This window comes from Bufo gargarizans, chromosome 1 (genome assembly GCF_014858855.1).
Source record: "Bufo gargarizans isolate SCDJY-AF-19 chromosome 1, ASM1485885v1, whole genome shotgun sequence".
NCBI lineage: Eukaryota > Metazoa > Chordata > Amphibia > Anura > Bufonidae > Bufo > Bufo gargarizans.
The window spans coordinates 272857126-272877015 of NC_058080.1; the positions used below are offsets into that span (position 1 = coordinate 272857126).

Below are 19890 nucleotides of genomic sequence, written 5' to 3' on the forward strand. Positions count from 1 at the left end.
AACACTAGTTACTCCACTGAATGATGCCATAGACGTCTTCTCAAAAAATTGAAAAACGCCTGGGAAAAAAAAACCTTAAGAAAAAAAAAACTTGGCATGACTTTTTTTTTGTCTTTGTAACTGGATTAATAATAAACTTTGTAGGTTTATTCTTGTTATATACAAGGAGAGAAGGAAGCTGAGGTAAACGTACGCGGGGCGGTTAACTGGTTACTTATCAGCTGCCCTCCCCCACTAGGGGGGGCTGTATTTGCCCTGTTGCCTGGAGACCAGACTCCCAAACATTCCTCCGGGGCTGCCATGTGGGGGGCGAATTCCCCGCCGGCTATGGAGGGGTTAAGGAGCTGGTGTCCAGGAGCTGGGCAGTGACGGCGGGAGCGCAGCCCTCGCCTGCCCCCGGATAACGGAGCAGTGTGAGGACGGAGGGCGGAGATACGCCGAGGGAAGCACGGAAAAGAGACCCCGAAGAGTAAAATGGCTGCTGCGGCTGAGAGCAGCGAGAGGCTCCGTGCAGCATGGTGAACCCCAGCAGAGTGAAGCCTCAGCCGGAGGGAGACGACAGGAAGGCAGTGCCAGCTATGCTGGAAATGGATACCCTGCCCAGGCAAGACTTGCCCCCAGCAGCAGCCCTCAGGCTGCCCCCTGGTGGATCCACCCCGTCACCGCTGTCTTCCTGCTCCCGTCAGGCGTGGAGCCGGGATAACGCGGGGTTCGAGGCTGAGGAAGACGGGATGGAGGAGGAAGAGGACGGAGAGGAGGGCATGGTGGTGGAGATGGACGTGGAGTGGCACCCCTCTGGAGCGGGCAGGAGGTCTTCCTCCCTGGTGTCCTCCAGTAGCGGGGGCAGCACAGGGCTGGTGGGGTATCACCCTCATCATCCCAACAGCATGGGCGGCCAGGGCCAGAGGGGCCGCAGAAGAAGGGGCGATGCCGGAGGTGGCAGAGCTGGCCAGGGCACGGAGCAGCCCCCGGAGCTGCAGGGAGTTGGCAGAGTCCTGCACTATGTGAGAGGTAAGCCTGGCACCTGCCCACAGGGAATGGCATTTCCTGCGCACACATCTGGAGAGGGCCTGTCCTTTAACCTCTTCTAGACTGGACCAGCTTTCAGTTCTGTTCCTCCTTCATTTTCCAGTCACATAGCCGGACAAGCTGTATTCGCCATTAGTGTTGAGCGAACTTGTGTTTTAAGTTCGACGTCTAAAGTTTGGGTTATCGAAGAATCGCGTTATGGATTCTAAATAATGCGATTCTTCAATAACCCGAACTTTAGACGCCGAACTTAATACACAAGTTCGCTCAACACTATTTACCGTGGCTTGTATTGGAAAACGGGGAAAAAAAGTTCTTTGTAGGGTGAAATTGAGAAAGGGGGAAAAAAAACCAACAACAATAATATCTCCGCCGTGGTTTTTGGGTTCTGTTTTTATGGCGCTAACGGTATGCTAAACATGACATGGCTGCCGTTTTTTCTGGGTTAGTACCATTACGGCAAGACCACATTTATGTAGTTTTTATTATGTTTGTTTTTTCTTTGTCTCACCATATACAACCGTAACGTTATGCTGTGTGAGGACTTTTTTTTTTGGGGGGGGGGGGGGATTTAGTTTTTATTGTTACCATGAATCCTGACCCATTAATTTCAATGGGTCTGTGTGCATGAGCGTTTTTTTTCCCCGCATCTTTTCTGCGGTGAGAATCGCAGCATGTTCTATATTCTGCGTTTTTCACGTAGCCCTGGAACATAGAAGTGAATGGGGCTTCAGTGAAGGACGCATTACATCCGGATGTGATGCGTTTTCACTGATGGTTGCGTGTTTTCACTGATGGTTGCCAAGAGATGATGTTTGTAAACCTTCAGTTTTTTTATCACGCACGTGAAACGCATTGCACCCGTGCGGAAAAAACATCCAGTTCGTGTGCAGAGGCCTTACCTCCGCAGTACGAGGACGAGCAACAGATCACACAGCGTCATCCACTCCCCGGAAGGGATGATTGAAGAGTCCACACCGACAATGATTTCGCCCGATGAACAAGCGCTTGTGGCGCCTTAAGACTAGCGTTTGAAGGAATGTTTGTAGTGTAAGGGTCCATTCACATGTCCGTAGAGTATTGCGGATCCCCATAGAAATGCCTAATAGGACATGTTCTATATTTATTTATTTTTCCGGAGCTGCAGACCGGAAGTTCAGGGGCGCGCTCCGTGGATGCGGACCGCACACTGTGTGCTGTCCGCATCCATTCCTGCCCCTCAGAGAATGAAGGGGTCTGCACCCGTTTCGGATAATTGCGGAACGGGTGTGGACATGTGAATAGACCCTAAAGGAGGCATAAGGGTCTGCTCAGACAGTAAGACCGCTTCAAAACTTTTCTGGAAAACCCTTAAGGCCCCCTGCACACGGCCGTGTTTCACAGCCGTGTGCGGGCCGTGGAACCGCGGCCTGGATCCCTCCTGAGAGCTGGAGCGCACGGCGTCACTGGTTGCTATGACGCCGTGCGCTCCCTGCTGCCGGCACAGTACAGTAATACACTGGTATAGATCATACCAGTGTATTACTGCATAGCGGCGGCAGCAGGGAGCGCACGGCGTCATAGCAACCAGTGACGCCGTGCGCTCCAGCTCTCAGGAGGGATCCAGGCCGCGGTTCCACGGCCCGCACACGGCTGTGAAACACGGCCGTGTGCAGGGGGCCTAAGTCTGTTTTTCCGTGTTGTGCTGTTTCACGTGTGAAACCTGTTAAGGGTTTACGCACACGGCAATAGCGGTTTTTGCGGATCCGCAAAACATGGATACCGGCCATGTGCATTCCACATTTTGTGAAATGGAATGTCCGCTGCATAATAGAGCTGTCTTATCCATGTCTGTAAGGCTGGGTTCACACGGGCGTTGTGGGAAAAGAGGGGGGTGCGTTGCGGGAACATGCGTGATTTTTTTTTCCCCGTGAGTGTAAAGCGTTTTATTGCGTTTTGCACGCGTGTGAGAAAAATCGTCATATTTGGTACCCAGACCTGAACCTGGACTTCTTCTTCACAGAAGTTCGGGTTTGGGTTCAGTATTCTGTAGATTTTATTATTTTCCCTTATAACATGGTTATAATGGAAAACAATAGCATTCTTTAATACAGAATGCTTAGTAGAAGGTCAATTGAGGGTTAAAAAAATAATAATTAACTCACCTCCTCCAATTGATTGCGTAGCTGCCGATCTCCTGTTCTTTCTTCAGGACCTGTCAAAGGACCTGTAGTGATGTCACTGAGCTCATCACCATGGTGATGTATCATGTGATGAGCTCAGTGATGTCACCACAGGTCCTTTTACAGGTCCTGAAGAAAGAACAGGCGATCGGCAGCTATGCGATCAATTGGAGGAGGTGAGTTAATTGTTAAATCTTTTTAACCCTCAGTTGACCTTCTACTTTGCATTCTGTATTAAGAATGCTTTTATTTTCTCTTATAACCATGTTATAAGGGAAAATAATACAGTGAATAGACTTCCATCTTAGCAACCATGCGTGAAAATCGCACCACATGCCGCACTTGCTTGCGGATGCTTGCAATTTTCACGCAGCCCAATTAATTTCTATGGGGCCTGCGTTGCGTGAAAAACGCACAATATAGTGCATGCTGCGATTTTCACGCAACGCACAAGTTATGCATGAAAATTATCACTCATGTGCACAACCCCATAGAAATGAATAGGTCCAGATTCAGTGCGGGTGCAATGCGTTCACCTCACGCATTGTGCCTGCGCGGAAATTTCGCCCGTGTGAACCCAGCCTAAGGGTACTTTCACACTAGCGTTTTTCTTTTCCAGCACTGAGTTCCGTCACAGGGCCTCTATACCGGAAAAGAACTGATCAGGCATATCCCCATTCCCCATGCATTCTGAATGGAGAGTAATCAGTTCAGGATGCATCAGATGTCTTCAGTTCAGTCTTTTTGACTTTTTAGGACTGAGATAATACCGCAGCATGTGGCCAAAAAAACAGAACACCTGCCGGATGGATGGAGAGACGACACGTTTTTTCTGTCCAGCTGCTGCATGCAAGAAGATGTAGTGTACACTAAGGCCTCATGCACATGGCTGTTGTTTTGGTCCGCATCCGAGCCGCAGATTTTGCAGCTCGGGTGCAGACCCATTCACTTTAATGGGGCCGCAAAAGATTCGGACAGCACTCGGTGTACTGTCAGCATCCGTTGCTCCGTCCGGGTCCTGCAAAAAAAAATAACCTGTCCTACTCTTGTCCGCAGTTATATTAATGGCTGTCCGTGCTGTTCCGCAAATTGCGAAACGCACAGGGATGCCATCTGTGTTTTGCGGATCCGCAATTTGCGTACTGCAAGACACACAACGGTCGTGTGCATGTAGCCTAATAATAATGTTCCTCCTGGCCTCGCCACCCTGGCCTCGTTGCATAATAATTCCCAAACACCAGTGAGCTGGCACCCAGGACAGGTTGGCATGACCACATGCAGTGTTTGGTTTTTCCTGAGCCTTTGTTGCAGTAGTTGGTGCCCATTATCAGATATCTCGTCCCGTTTGATGACTTTATCTTTACCTATAACACTTTAACAAAAATCCACACCCCTAGTGGGGTGAAATGGTATCTTTTTAAAAAAGTCGTGGTTAATATTTCTGCCATACATGTAATTAATGCAGCTAACCACACCCACTTTTCAGGACTATTGAGAGCGACATAAAATGTCATACGTTTTTTGGCAAAAATGGCGTGCACCAAAACTTGCCAACTTTTTCCTACAGAAGACTGTGCAAATCAGATTGTAAATCCCCTCCAGTGTTGTGGCATTCATTTAGGTAATGCTATCTGTTGGCACTACGGACTGGTCATAGACTCTACAGGGAAATTCTCCTCGCTGGTGAAGTACATAATGATTTGATGCTCTCAGTGGTAATTCATGCTGGAAGAATGAGGTACCTGGCCGGGATCCACAAGTGTCCTCCTGAATTCAATTGTATGGTTGTCCTAAGGTGATACGTTTGAATACTGTGGTAGGATATGGAAGCCCTGCCCTGACGTTCACCCTCATAGGCCACTATATGAGGCCGTGTACAAGTGTCGCAGGGACACACGTCACAAGCTATAGGCTGGAAGAGGCCTGTGGCCTGCACAGCAGATGGTTTCCTTGACTGCTTGGAGAGCATACAACGGGGGGCACTATAGGGGTAATTTCTAGGGGCAGTCCAGACAGCAGGCTGAAGGTATGGTTGGCTTGATGCTGTGGCCCGCATCTCACCTTCTAAGCCCCCTTCTCTATATCTTAGAGTAAACTGGAGAGGGAAAAGGAGACGGAAGGTGGCAGCTGTTGCTGACCGCCATAGAGGGACAGCTTCTGGGGCAGTATATTGTGCTGCACTGTGGTATTAGGTTCTGTTGGGGCAATATATTGTGCTGCACTGTGGTATTAGGTTCTGTTGGGGCAGTATATTGTGCTGCACTGTGGTATTAGGTTCTGTTGGGCCAGTATCTTGTGCTGCACTGTGGTATTAGGTTCTGTTGGGCCAGTATCTTGTGCTGCACTGTAGTATTAGGTTCTGCTGGGCCTGTATCTTGTGCTGCACTGTGGTATTTGGTTCTGCTGGGCCTGTATCTTGTGCTGCACTGTGGTATCTGGTTCTGCTGGGCCTGTATCTTGTGCTGCACTGTGGTATCTGGTTCTGCTGGGCCTGTATCTTGTGCTGCACTGTGGTATCTGGTTCTGCTGGGCCTGTATCTTGTGCTGCACTGTGGTATCTGGTTCTGCTGGGCCTGTATCTTGTGCTGCACTGTGGTATCTGGTTCTGCTGGGCCTGTATCTTGTGCTGCACTGTGGTATCTGGTTCTGCTGGGCCTGTATCTTGTGCTGCACTGTGGTATCTGGTTCTGCTGGGCCTGTATCTTGTGCTGCACTGTGGTATCTGGTTCTGCTGGGCCTGTATCTTGTGCTGCACTGTGGTATCTGGTTCTGCTGGGCCTGTATCTTGTGCTGCACTGTGGTATCTGGTTCTGCTGGGGCAGTATCTTGTGCTGCACTGTGGTATCTGGTTCTGCTGGGACAGTATATTGTGCTGCACTGTGGTATCTGGTTCTGCTGGGCCTGTATCTTGTGCTGCACTGTGGTATCTGGTTCTGCTGGGGCAGTATCTTGTGCTGCACTGTGGTATCTGGTTCTGCTGGGCCTGTATCTTGTGCTGCACTGTGGTATCTGGTTCTGCTGGGCCTGTATCTTGTGCTGCACTGTGGTATCTGGTTCTGCTGGGCCTGTATCTTGTGCTGCACTGTGGTATCTGGTTCTGCTGGGCCTGTATCTTGTGCTGCACTGTGGTATCTGGTTCTGCTGGGCCTGTATCTTGTGCTGCACTGTGGTATCTGGTTCTGCTGGGGCAGTATCTTGTGCTGCACTGTGGTATCTGGTTCTGCTGGGACAGTATATTGTGCTGCACTGTGGTATCTGGTTCTGCTGGGGCAGTATTATGTGCTGCACTGTGGTATTAGGTTCTGTTGGGCCAGTATCTTGTGCTGCACTGTGGTATCTGGTTCTGCTGGGGCAGTATCTTGTGCTACACTTGTGGTATCTGGTTCTGCTGGGGCAGTATCTTGTGCTACACTTGTGGTATCTGGTTCTGCTGGGGCAGTATCTTGTGCTACACTTGTGGTATCTGGTTCTGCTGGGGCAGTATCTTGTGCTGCACTGTGGTATCAGGTTCCGCTGGGGCAGTATTATGTGCTGCACTGTGGTATTAGGTTCTGTTGGGCCAGTATCTTGTGCTGCACTGTGGTATCAGGTTCCGCTGGGGCAGTATTATGTGCTGCACTGTGGTATTAGGTTCTGTTGGGCCAGTATCTTGTGCTGCACTGTGGTATCTGGTTCTGCTGGGCAAGTATCTTGTGCTGCGCCTGCACTATGTATGGCTGACCCTGTTTCCTCTTGTTGCCCCGCCTTCTGCCATCTTGGACCCGTGTACAACATAGAGCCGCTTTTAGGTTGTTGTTTTTTTCCCTTGAGCTGCTTTATGTTCCAGGCTGCTGTAACGGAGTGAGAAGTGATGCTTGGCATTGTGGTCAGTACGTTGTCTTGCAGTGTTACACAGACTTTCCATCTCCCCTCAATAATATGGCTGCCAGTGAGCGCTGTGCAGTTCTTTTCCATTATGTGGTCACATTCCAGAAAGCCAAGAACATTTTCTGTGCTGTGCCTCACTTACAGGGTAGGTGGCGCTGGAGAGCCAGTTTTTCTGCTGTGAGTAATGAGCTCCAGGCATCTGTCAGTGGACTGTGTACCGCTGGTATGTTAACAGAAACGTTGTCACATATATTATTACCCTCAGCCGCTTCACATACATTGCAAGGAGGAATTTGATGCTCTACCTTGAGTAGCTGGATCACCAACCCCTGGAGGAAGCATCTGTAAGCTTCCGAGATCTAACTAGTCTATTAACCACATAATGCTGGCCTCAGATGTCATCTGTCCTATAGTAGCTGCACATGCGTGGTCACTTTTCTTTATAGTCTATAAAAACTTTACAAGAAAATACATTCTTATTGTTCTTTTTTTTATTACTTATTTTATCTATTCTGTATCTTTCTACAGGTCTTTGGGGTACAAGATATACAGCAGACCGAATAACTACAAGGGAAAAATACTTAAAAACCATCCTCCGAGAGCTGGCCACTTATGTTGTGTTTCTGTTTCTTTTATGTGTTTGTAAGTACTTTGCCATTTATTATATTATTCAGGTATTATCACGTATACATTTTTGGTAATGACAAGTTTGTTAAAGAGGTTATCCCACAAATTATAAAAACAACTGGAGTAATGCACACCATTATTTTAGGCTACTTTCACACTTGCGGCAGAGTGATCCGGCAAGTGGTTCCGGCAAAACGTATGCCAACTGATGGCATTTCTAAGACTGAGCAGGATCCTGATCCGTCTTACAAATGCATTCAAATACCTAAGGGGTTAACTGCCTCTGATCGCAGCTCCCTTTCAGGGGCAGGGTGCCGGCAATGCGATTCTGCTGCCGGCACCCGCCTCCTGTATTGTGTTAGACTGACTTTCACTATCAGGCCACACAGAGCGGCGCCCAGCGATGTCTCAGCACTCACCATTAGTCCTGGGCGCCGCTCCGTTCGCCCGCAGTGCTCAATTACTGTCTCCTGTCCTGCTCCACATGCTGCTGATTACTATCGCAGCGATGGGAGTAGACATCAGCTTCACTAGTGGGCGTTCCTTCTTCTTGGCTGTAGCGCTGTCCAATCGCAGCGCAGGGAGAAGGAACGCCCACTAGTGAAGCTGATGTCTCCTCCCATCGCTCCGATAGTAATCAGCAGCATGTGGAGCAGGAGAGGAGACAGTAATGGGGCACTGCGGGCGAACGGAGCGGCGCCCAGGACTAATGGTGAGTGCTGGGACATCGCTGGGCGCCGCTCTGTGGGAAATGGGAATAGTCCTATTTGGTAGCGCAGTGCGCCCACCCCTCCTCCGCCCCTCTATCCTCATTGGTGGCGCAGTGCGCCCGCCCCTCCCCCCCCCCCCTCTCTTCTCATTGGTGGCAGCGGCAGCAGCACAGGGGGAGGGAGGACAGCTTCCTTCTCCCCGTGCTGCTGAGAGAACATGAGCGCGCCGATAGCAGCACGCTCATGTTCAGAGATACTAGGCTGCGCAGAAGCGCAGCCCAGTATCGAAAAAACGGAAATCCCGGTATCGTATCGATACCGGGACAAAAGTATCGATTGGGTATCGAAATTTCGATACCCGCAACAACCCTAGCTAGAACCAGTCCTGTACCTCACATGGATCCAGAGGTCTCCCCATTCATTGCTCTAGATTTATATCAAGCTGGCAGCTCAGGGGATGTGCGCTCTCAGGGGGTGTGTCCTTCTGCAGCTGGTTGCAGTTGAAGGATGGAACTGAGCATGTATGTCAACCTCAGTGAGCTAGACAGGGAATTTAGATAAAGAGCAAACAGCAGGTGGCGCTATACAGATAGATTTCAGTGAATAACTTGGTGGCTGTACTACATTTTGAACTACATGCAATTACTACAGTATTCAGATGTAGAATATTTTTAGTATACCAACCCCTTTCATTCTCCACTGTCTAGAGAGAAAGAAAGCTATACATGAATTTAGAAGTAAGGATGGATGAATAAATGAAAGGTATCTGGGCTCAGTCACTGGCTTTACTATGAGATCACAGAAGGGGAGCAGGGAAGCTAATGAGTTTGTTAGTCCACTACTGAATGCAAGAAGGATAAATAGTAGGGGGCGCTACCAGAGAAGAAAATTGAATGTACATGAAATAAACCTATTGTCGGATGCCCCATTTAACTTCATTCCAAAGTAAAATGCATACTACAACGGGGTTGATTTATGACTCGCTGCAACCAATCGCCGCACAGCTTTCATATTTTAAAGGGGTTCTCCAGTAATTAAGAAAATTAGAATACTTAAATATTACTTCAATATAAATATGTTACCAAATACCTTTCATTAGTTGTAATGGCTTGTTTGTCTGGGGAGCAATCATTATGAAAAATAAAATGTCCGCTGTCCTATTAGTCCACACAAAACCTGTCCTAATCACACAGGAGGACAAGTTAAAGAGCTGCACCATCTTCCTCTCTTACTTGTCAGGGATTATGATCCCTAATACCTTTTAATATGATCCTCACATAAATCTCTGTAGGAATAGAGTTCATTGGGAGACATGAGTTACAGAGAGGGGGGGGGGGGGGGTGTAGATAATGTGCAGCAGCACTTGTATGCAGTGACCATTACCACAGCTGAAGATCTTTTCAGCTGTATTCAGGATCATAATCGCTGACAAGCAGAGCAGAGAGGAGGATGAGGCAGCTCTTTAGCTCAGTGTTGTGAAGTAACTTGTCCTGCTGTGTGATTAGGACAGGTTTTGTGTGTACTAATAGGACGGCGGACATTTTATTTCTCCTGATTGATTGATTGCTCCCTAGACAAAATGAACCATTATAGCTAATGAAATGTATTTGGGAATATATTTATATTAAAGTAATATTTAAGTATTTTCATTTTCTTAATTCCCGGAGAACCGCTTTAAGAACACTACATTTTTGTCTTGTTAGTCAATCAGTCAGTTGTATATTTATTTTATGGATGTAGCCTGCCATGTAGCATGCTTGGAATTCGTGCTCTCTTCAGCCATATGTTATCAGTGTGTTTACATAGGAGTATTCTCTTGGGGCACATATAATGCAGCATCAAAGAGTTAAATGACAGCGACAACTCTGCTTCATCTGACATACTGGTAAGAAGAATATGCTGCCCCCAGGAAGAGCGCTGGTCACTCTCTGGTGCTCTGTGCTCTCCCGCTGAGCTGGTTAGCGAAACCAAGTCCACAAATAAGTCGTACAGGAAGGTCGGCTTTGAGCGGGAGTGGCAGGATAAGGCTTTTCTCTAGCCGGTCTCCTTTCTGAGTATTTAGTACCAATCGGTGATCTCCATCAGTGATCATGAGCCAAAACCGTAGCCTACACAGAGATGAGGTATAATGGAAAGACATTTCGATCTACTCCTGGTTTTGGATCAAAATTACTGATGGACATCACTGATCAAATATTGACTGTGTGTATTAGGCCTAACAGTTTTTAGTGTTGTAACCTTTGTGGTTAAGGTCCTGGTAGTGGTCCCAGGAGTAGTGTGCCTATACCCATACCTCCTGGAGCACTATCCATGCAGAATGGTCAGATGGAAGTATGTTATTGTGTATGGAGCTGGCCCACAGCACACGTAGTTACAGTAAATAATGCCAGGACTGCTAATCTACAGTCATTCTATTGATCTAAATGGGGCTTGCAGAGATCATATGCCTGCCACCAAAACAATCTCATTAAAGGGGTTTTCTGACATTTTACTACTGATGACTTGTGTTGAGCGAAGCAAGCTTTGGATGCTACATCCAAAGTCGCTTCGTTCAAAACCTCAGAGCAATACTGTCTAGTACCTCGGAATCAAAGCAGAGTTCGTGCATTTTAAGATATATCTTCATACAGTATTATTCCGAAGTTTTGAACAAAGCGACTTCAGATTAATCAGTATCTGATTGGTAGTGGTGCCACACCTGGGACTGTCAGCTTTTTGAGAAGGCACCAGTAGTGTATCTTGGTTTTGTGCTGCCCTAGGCGAAACTAAACTCGGGCACCCCCCTAATATAAATTTGACCCACTCCTTCCTGTCAAGGCCAAACCCCTTTCTCTCTAAACCCCCCCCCTCCCCTAAACAGTGCCATCCACGGATCCCCCCCTCCCCTAAACAGTGCCATCCACGGATCCCCCCTCCCCTAAACAGTGACATCCACAGATCCCTCTCCCCTCCGCTCACAAGAGTACATTTATAAACTAATCAGTAACTTTAATCATTGCTGATCTCTTTACTAGGGTACCTTACTCTGTCTTAGCTCCGGTAACAGCAGGCAGGGTGGGCGGCGCTCACTCACTGACGTCATGCGTAGGGCTGCAGTAAACGAATATTTTTGTAATCGAGTATTCTATCGATTATATTTCTCGATTCATCGAGTAATCTAATAAGAAAAAGCTACTTAAAATAATGTACGTAATTAGGTATGTATAAAGTTATTGGTTTGAAGGGGTTAATAACTTTATACATGCCTAATGCCAAGGTGCTTCCATTAACCCCTCCAAACCAATAACTTTATACATGCCCATTGGGTTTGGAGGGGTTAATGGAAGCACCTTGGCATTAGGCATGTATAAAAGTTATTGGTCTGAAGAGGTTAATGAAAGCACCTTGGAGGTGCCTTCATTAACCCCTCTCTAAACCAATAACTTTATACATGCCAAGGTGGTGCTTGTAGCCTCCATTAACCACTCTCTCTCCATCTGCCTCCCCCCAGCCTCTGATCTGCTTGCCCCCAGCCTCTGATCTGGCCCCCCCCCCCAGCCTCTGATCTGGCTCCCCCCTCCCCCCAGCCTCTGATCTGGCTCCCCCCTCCCCCCAGCCTCTGATCTGCCTCCCCCCTCCCCCTAGCCTCTGATCTGCCTCCCCCCCTCCCCCCAGCCTCTGATCTGCCCCCTCTGGTAACGCAACCCCCCCTCCCCAGTATTAATCATTGGTGGCAGTGGCCACAGGCTCCGATCGGTTACCATGGCAGCCAGGAGTCACGCTACTGAAGCCCTGGCTGCCATGGTATGTTAGTGAGCAGCGCATTATACTCACGTGCGCTGTGGCCGCCGGTCGCTCCTTCTTCTGTCTGTGCGGCGGATTGCTAATGCTTACAGCATTAGCAATGCGCCGCACAGACCTATGAGAAGGAGCGACCGCCGGCCACAGCGCACGTGAGTATAATGCGCTGCTCTCTGCTCACTAACATACCATGGCAGCCAGGACTTAAGCAGCGTCCTGGCTGCCATGGTAACCGATCGGAGCCCCAGCATTACACTGCTGGGGCTCCGATCGGAACTGACACTGCCACCAATGATGGGGGGGGAGGAGGGGGACCCTGTGGGATATGGCCGGCACATTCATTGGTGGTGCAGTGGCCACAGTCCCTCCCCTCCTCTCCTCCTCCTACTTGGTCTTCAGCGGCAGCCGCGCACAGTGGGGAGGGAGAGACTCCCTCCTCCTCCCGACTCCCTCCTCCTCCCTCCTCCTCAGCTGTGCCGGCCGCTCAGTCCTGCCTCTCTGGCTCCGGAGGACACGGAAGCGGTGAGAAGGCTGCAGCGCTCACAGGAGCATCAGTGCCTTCTCAAACAGCTGATCAGTGGGGGTCCCTGATGTCAGACCCCCACCAATCAGTTACTGATGACCTATCCTGAGGACAGTGTAAATAGCAAGTGTAGAGCAGCACGCATGGACCTCGTGACCACACTGGAATGCAACAGCTGAGCCACGACCGCAGAAGCCTAGGCTTGATAAAGACTACCGAAACGTTGTTGTCTGTTTTTATTTTTTATTTTTATGGTACACTTTCTGTGAAGCTTGTCCAATAAAGAATGCACTGAAGATGCTGCCGTCGCCTCTTTTCGTTCACTATCCTAAGGACAGGTCATCAGTAGTAAAGTCTTTCAACATGAATAGAACTGAGGTTCAGGTGCAGAAACTTCTGTAACACGTCTTCTCCATGTGACTGTACAGACTAGGTCCCTTGTATCCTCTGGAATATGGAGAACATAAACTAGAAAAGAACGCTGATAAAGTAGTGTGTTTTGGGTGCCTTGTCATGGAAAAACCCTCACAGTAGTAGCCTGCGATCACGCTATAATAGCAGACACCAACATATAAATCAGTGTCCATACACGCAGGTTAGCAAGTTGGATAGGGGTGCAGCACAAGAGAAGTTCTGTCTTTTTGCGGCTCTGCACATTGCACTTTTAACTCCCAACTATTAAAAAAGGATTTGAAACATTGTATAGATTACACAAAATGGTAGCAAGGTCCCCCACTGCAAAGTGGTTACACGTCACCCCAGGCCACCACAGCACCATGTTATTCCAAGCAATTTTTAACACTTAGTTTAGTTGCATGTTTTGAAGGAGCAAAGGTGCACAGAGTGTGTTGGGTCCACCCTCAATGCACTTAAAAGTTCATTTGCATATTAGTTAAAAGTACTTTCTGTCCCGAATGAAACATCAGATCACGAAGTGAAAGGTATCATTGTATTCATCTGGTCAGTGAATTATCTGACGGACTCCCTTTTCAATTTCCATTTTATTTTGCCTGGCCATAACCCTTCAACATTGGTGGCATATTAAATATTATTCTAAAATATTAGGAAGCTTCTTATTGTCTTGTAAACTGATCTGTATTGTGTTTTTTGCAGTAACGTATGGCATGGTGAATTCCAGCATGTTTTATTATACTAAAGTTATGACTCAGCTTTTTCTGGATACACCTGTGTCAAAAACTGAAAATACCAATTTCAAGACCCTGATGACTATGGATGACTTCTGGAAGGTAAAAGAATGCATAGAAAAGAGATGATGGATGGTGTGAGCGTGACTGATTGTCAGTACTATTGACTGGGCAATATAAGTTCATAATAGTTTCACTGCCTCTGAGATGAACTGAATCAAAGTGCAGATGATTTAGCATTTTGTGTAGAACGATTGCGTTGTGTAATGATCACGCTGCACTTGGACAATGTATGCGGACACTTTACAGGTAATTTAAGCACCTTACATGCGGCGGACTTCCCCTGTCTCCCATTGGCACCCCACAGTGCAGACAGGCCCGGGTCCAGTGAAGGCGCAGCCTGCTTTTGAATGTCGGTATAGCACTGACAGGCAAACTACATTGCGCTACAGGAATAGTTTAATGTAGTTTAGAAGCGATCAAAAGATTGTCTGTTATAGTCCCTTTGTCGGACTATTAAATGGTTAAAAAAAAAAATAGTAAAAAATACACCTTTTTCCATTGAAAAAAAATGCTTTTCGATACAAAAAATTGCAAAAATAAAATCTCCACATATTTGGTATCGCCACATCCGTAACAACCCACTGTATGCAATTATCATGTAAATTACCCCATATGGTGAACGCAGCAAAAAAAAAAAAAAAGCCAGAATAGCTGCTTTTTGCTTAAACCCCAAGATGATACCAATAAAACTAAATCATCCCTCAAAAATCAAGCCCTCTTTTAATAAAAAAAAGTTTTTTATTGTGCAATAAAAATTAAGTAAAACTTATTAAAATGTATATGTATTTAGTATCGCTGTAATCGTACTGACCCAGAAAATGTGCAGAAAAATGAACTCCGCAAAATTCAGAACGTAAAAACTCAGTGGCAGTATTGCTGTTTTTCCCATTTTCCTCCCAGAAAGAATGAAGAAAAGATAATCAGTAAGTTATGTATACCCCAGAATGGCACCAAAAGGCACAACTACAACTTGTCCCGCAAAAAAACAAGCCTTTTAATGGCTACATCGGCAGAAAAGTAAAAAAAAAAAGTTTTATAGCGATGAAAAAAAATCACTTGATCATTAAGACCCAAAACAGGCTGGTCACTAAGGAGTTAAAATGTCTTTTTTTCTTTTATTGGTCATTTTGATATAAAAGAATATATAGTTTATGATGTCTAAGGGAGGGTGGAGCTAGATGGTGTGGCGTGTTGAGGTGTTTATTTTATTTTCGTTTGCTTTTTTTATTGCTGATTTCTCCTGTAACTGGGGCTGACATATTGGCCCCAGTTACAGGGGGAAACAATCCCCTAGATGTTTTGACAAGGCTGCTCAACCTCAATCCAAAACTTAGGTCTGCTAAGACCCAGCAGCTTGTGCAGATACCGATTTCCACTGATCACATGATTGCTAGGATCAGAGCAGGAAGTGGGGAAAAAGTTCCTGCCTTCTCTATAGAAAGCCCAGCTGTCACATGCGCTCCCGCAGCTGCACAATCTCTCTGCAAGGAGGTTCTGGGATGTCCTTGCAGAGTTAAAGAGCATCTATCAGCAGATTAGCTGACCTGTTGCATGTGCGCTTGGCAGCTTAAGACATCTATGTTGGGCGCATTGCTGAGAAAAATGATGTTTCAATGTATGCAAATGAGCATCTAGGAGCAACAGGGGCGTTACTGTTACTCCACCTAGAGGTTCAGCTGTCTCTGCAACTGCCAACAGAGGCTCACTTGCAGTTCTCTTTTGTACTGGGTGCCTCTTTCCTGGACTGCCCCCAGGCACATGAAGCACATGGTGCAGTGCAGTACTTCAGGAGATGTCAGGGCCAGGGGTGATGACATTTACACTGTTGGAGGGTACGACAATTGCAGAGAGCTGAGCCTCTGGAATTAAAGGGATTCTGTCACCTCGTTTTAGCCTATAAAGATGCGGACATGCACGGCTAGATCGCCGCTAGCATGTCCGCAATATACCTGTCCCATAGCGCTGTGTCCTTTTTATTGTGTTTAAAAAAATTATTATATAGATATGTAAATGAGCCTGGTAAGGAGCCCAAGGGGCTGTACTAACCTTCTTGGAGCCCAGCCACGCCCCCTGTGAAGGAGCCCAGCACCGCCTGCCTCCTCCGAACCTCCTCCTTTCTCACAGTTGGTCTCGCAGTGCCGGCATAATGTTCCTTCCCTGTGCTGGCATCAGCCTCAGGGAAGGAACTGCGCATGTGAATCGCGAGATTATGGCGATCTAACTGTAATGTAAGCAAGGAGTAGATTCGGAGGACGCAGGCGGTGCTGGGCTCCTTCACAGGGGTGTGTGGCTGGGCTTCAAGAAGGTTAGTACAGCCCCTTGGGCTCCTTACCATGCTCATTTACATATCTCACTATATTGCGGACATGCTAGCGGCGATCTAGACGTGCATGTCCACATCACTATAGGCTAAAATTAGGTGACAGAAACCCTTTAACAACGACCCAGTAGCTCCTAAGCAGCATAAGCAGTACAGTGTGTTATAGAAGGGATGCCAGGATCTCATATTAAAGTCCCATTGTGGGACTAAGTGGTAGAAAAAAGTTGAATGAAGTTTTATTTGAAAAAATAAAAATCTCCAAAATCTTTCCCATATATTTGGTATCGCTGCGTCCGTATCGACCATCACTATACAATTATCATGCAAAATTGCTGGTTTCTGCTTATTTGCCACCCAATAAAAATGTCTTGGTCACTGAAGCCCCAATTACATACAGGTGGGACGGATTAATTTAAGAATTGCCACTATGTTTCCCTTTATGTTGCAGTTTGCTGAGAAGCCTCTTGTAGGTGGCCTATACTGGGACATGTGGTACAACAACAGGACACTAGCAGAAAACCAAAGCTTTATCTACTATGAGAACCTGCTGCTCGGACTACCTCGACTGCGTCAGCTGAAAGTGAGGAACGGTTCCTGTTCAATCCCAGAAGATCTTAAGGATGAAATTACAGAGTGCTATGATATGTATTCAGCCAGGAATGAAGATACTGCCCCCTATGGACTACGCAATGGAACTGCGTATGTACAACTTGCATAATAAAATTCTATAATACTGCGGCCTTGCGGTATGGTAGGTTTCCTAGATGGAATGACAGGGTTATATAGACAGTGTCATACTGCCTCAGGTTCACGCACCATGGACACATGATGGTGGAGACTCCCCTGTTGTCAGTTAAAGGGGTTGTCCGGGTTCAGAGCTGAACCCGGACTTACCCTTATTTTCACCCCGGCAGCCCCCCTGAGCCTAGCATCGGAGCATCTCATGCTCCGATGCGCTCCCGTGCCCTGCGCTAGATCGCGCAGGGCACAGGCTCTTGTGTTTTCAATAACACACTGCCGGGCGGTAACTTCCGCCCAGCGGTGTGTTCGGTGACGTCACCGGCTCTGAGGGGTGGGCTTTAGCTCTGCCCTAGCCGTTTTACTGGCTAGGGCAGAGCCAAATCCCGCCCATCAGTGCCGGTGACGTCACCGGGCTTCCTGTCAGCCCCATAGAGAGCCCCGGTACGTCACCGGAACTCAGAAAAATGCCTTTGCCCTGTGCAATTTAGCGCAGGGCAAAGGAGAGCATCGGAGCATGAACTGCTCCGATGCTCATGTCAGGGGGGCTGCCTGGGTGAAAATGGAGGTATGTCCAGGTTCAGCTCTGAACCTGGACAACCCCTTTAATGTATTAATCTACCACATCAGGTGTAAATAGGTGGGTAGGAGTTAGAGAAAAGGGACCAGGAATCAGGAAAGCATAATTTTTACTGGTTTGTTGTCAGTTTTGACAGCTCCATCTTCAAAGAGGACCTATGTCACAAATGACATTATAGCAGGATGTAAGCTTTTAGTATTTGGATTGATAATGGAACAAATTGCTTATTGATTGGTTATGATTAGAATTATGTACATTATGTGTAATGAGGTGGATACGGTCTTCCTGTTTAGAGTAAATCTAATATATAAAGGTGAGTGTGTTTGTCCGCTAAAGGAATCCGTACCGTCGCATTTACAATCACGAAATTTGGCACACAGGTACATCAGGTGTCCAGGAAGGTTTTAGACCGGGTCTCGGCTCTCTAGGACGTACCCTTCCTGAGAGATTCCCCAAAAATGCATTAGCTAATAGAACCCTGGTCACATGACCCTTATCGGCCAATAGAAGCTCGCAGGCGCTTAGTCTCCACATATACACAGTTTTACACCAGGTTTCCATAACAACCCAGCCATTTATCTTCACTGCTGTAGGAGAGTTTTAAGGAAACCTGTCACAAGGATAATTGCTATTGAAGTAAAGCCATGGCCTAATAGCACTTAGTGCCGATTTCCAGATGTGCCTTTGTTCCAGCAATAGATGTTTTTATCCTCTGAAAATCCAGTTTTTGATATGCAAATGAGCCAGTAAGGTGCCCAGAGGGGCGTCACTCTTGCAGGATGTGCCACAATGTGTCCACTCGCCCTTCCTACATCACATTCAGGCTAGGGCTAAAACGATTACTCTATTGAATCGAGTAATTTGACACCCAAAAATCCTCAATGCAAATTTTTTGCATCGAGGATTCGTTTGTGTCATGTGACCATGGAGCGAGAGTGAAGCACTTGCTGTTACTTACAGCTCCGTGCTCACCCGCCGGCCCTCACCGCGTGGCACTTTAAGCCCTGACACATCATCAGGACATAGTGCACGTATGCGTGCACTATGACCCGGTGTTGTGTGACGTCAGGACTACAATGCAGCGCGGGGAGAATTCAGGCCACCCTCAAAAGACGGGCTTAAAAACCCTGTCCCACAGCAACGATGTAGTGTGACAACTACTTACTCCATTCAAGTGAATCGAGCGAATACATGTGTCCTGCTAAGACACACCTGACCCAGTTAGGCCACACCCCCTTCCACGGGGATTGAAAAAATAAAGGTAAAAATCAACTTCTGTCAGCTGCAGGGGGGGGGGGGGTGGAAGGACTTTCTCCCTGCAGCTCATGCTCGGACAGCACAGCACTGCTGTCTGAGAGTGAGCTGTTCAAAAGAACATCCCTGTGTTCGTCCAGGCCTTGCGCCAGATGGAGGACAGGGAGTCTGAAAGCCGGACTGTGCTGCCTAAAACCGGACCCTGGCCACCCTAGGAGCAGGCTGCTGTGGAGGTCACAATTAAGGGGACCGTCCTCTATGGAGGTCAGTGTTGAGGGGCAGATAGCTGTAGAGGCCACTGTAAAGGGGGACAGCGTGCTGTGGAAATCGCTGTTAAGGAGACGGGCCGCTGTGGAGGTCACTGTTAAAGGGGCGGCGACTGTGGAGGTCACTGTTAAGAAGATGTTGTGGCGGTCACTGTTAAGGGGGCAGGCGCTGTGGAGGTCTCTGTTTAGGGGGCAGGGAACGGTGGAAGTCACAGTTAAGGGGACATTCCCCTGTGGAGGTCAGTGTTAAGGGGAGGGGTGTTGTGGAGGTCAAATTTTAAGGGATTGGAGCTCTGTAGTGGTCACTGTTAAGGGGGCAGGTTATTGTGTAAATCACTGTTAAGGAGACCGGATACTGTGGAGGTCACTAATAAAGGGGCGGCCACTGTGGAGGTCACTGTTAAAAGGGCAGGTGCTGCGGAGTTCTCTGTTAAGGGGGTCGGAAATAGTGAAGGGTCAGTGTTAAGGGGTGGGGGCTGTGGAGGTCACTGTTATAGTGGATACTGTCTATCTTTTAATGACACACACAAACATTAAATGAAATATACCTGAGCGAAGCCAGGTCCTTCACCTAGTAAAGAATAAAAGCACTACTACTCATATCCAGATATTTAGGACACTGATATTGAGACAAATACTTGTTAAAAAAATAAATAAAAAATATATCTAAAATTACAAGTATCTGTGTCAGTATCTCAGTATTAGAGTCCTAAATATCTAGATATGAGTACAGTAGTAACACTTATATTATCAAGACTATGGGGGACATTTATCAAGACCAACGTTTTAAGCAATGGTCTTGATTCCCTCTGTGCTGCCAGAGGAT

The 19890-nt window shown here is 47.4% G+C and overlaps 1 protein-coding gene across 2 annotated transcripts in view; it reads left to right on the forward strand.

Annotated features, from left to right (window-relative positions):
* Positions 1 to 265: 265 nt before the first annotated feature.
* Positions 266 to 19890, forward strand: part of PKD2 (polycystin 2, transient receptor potential cation channel) — a 52091-nt gene continuing 32466 nt past the window's right edge. For both annotated transcript variants that reach the window (XM_044303240.1, XM_044303247.1), the window contains exons 1-4: positions 266 to 1011; positions 7587 to 7700; positions 13812 to 13945; positions 16675 to 16925. In XM_044303240.1, coding sequence (XP_044159175.1) covers positions 516 to 1011; positions 7587 to 7700; positions 13812 to 13945; positions 16675 to 16925 — 995 coding nt within the window. In that variant the 5' untranslated portion in view covers positions 266 to 515. The remainder of the gene's footprint in view (positions 1012 to 7586; positions 7701 to 13811; positions 13946 to 16674; positions 16926 to 19890) is intronic.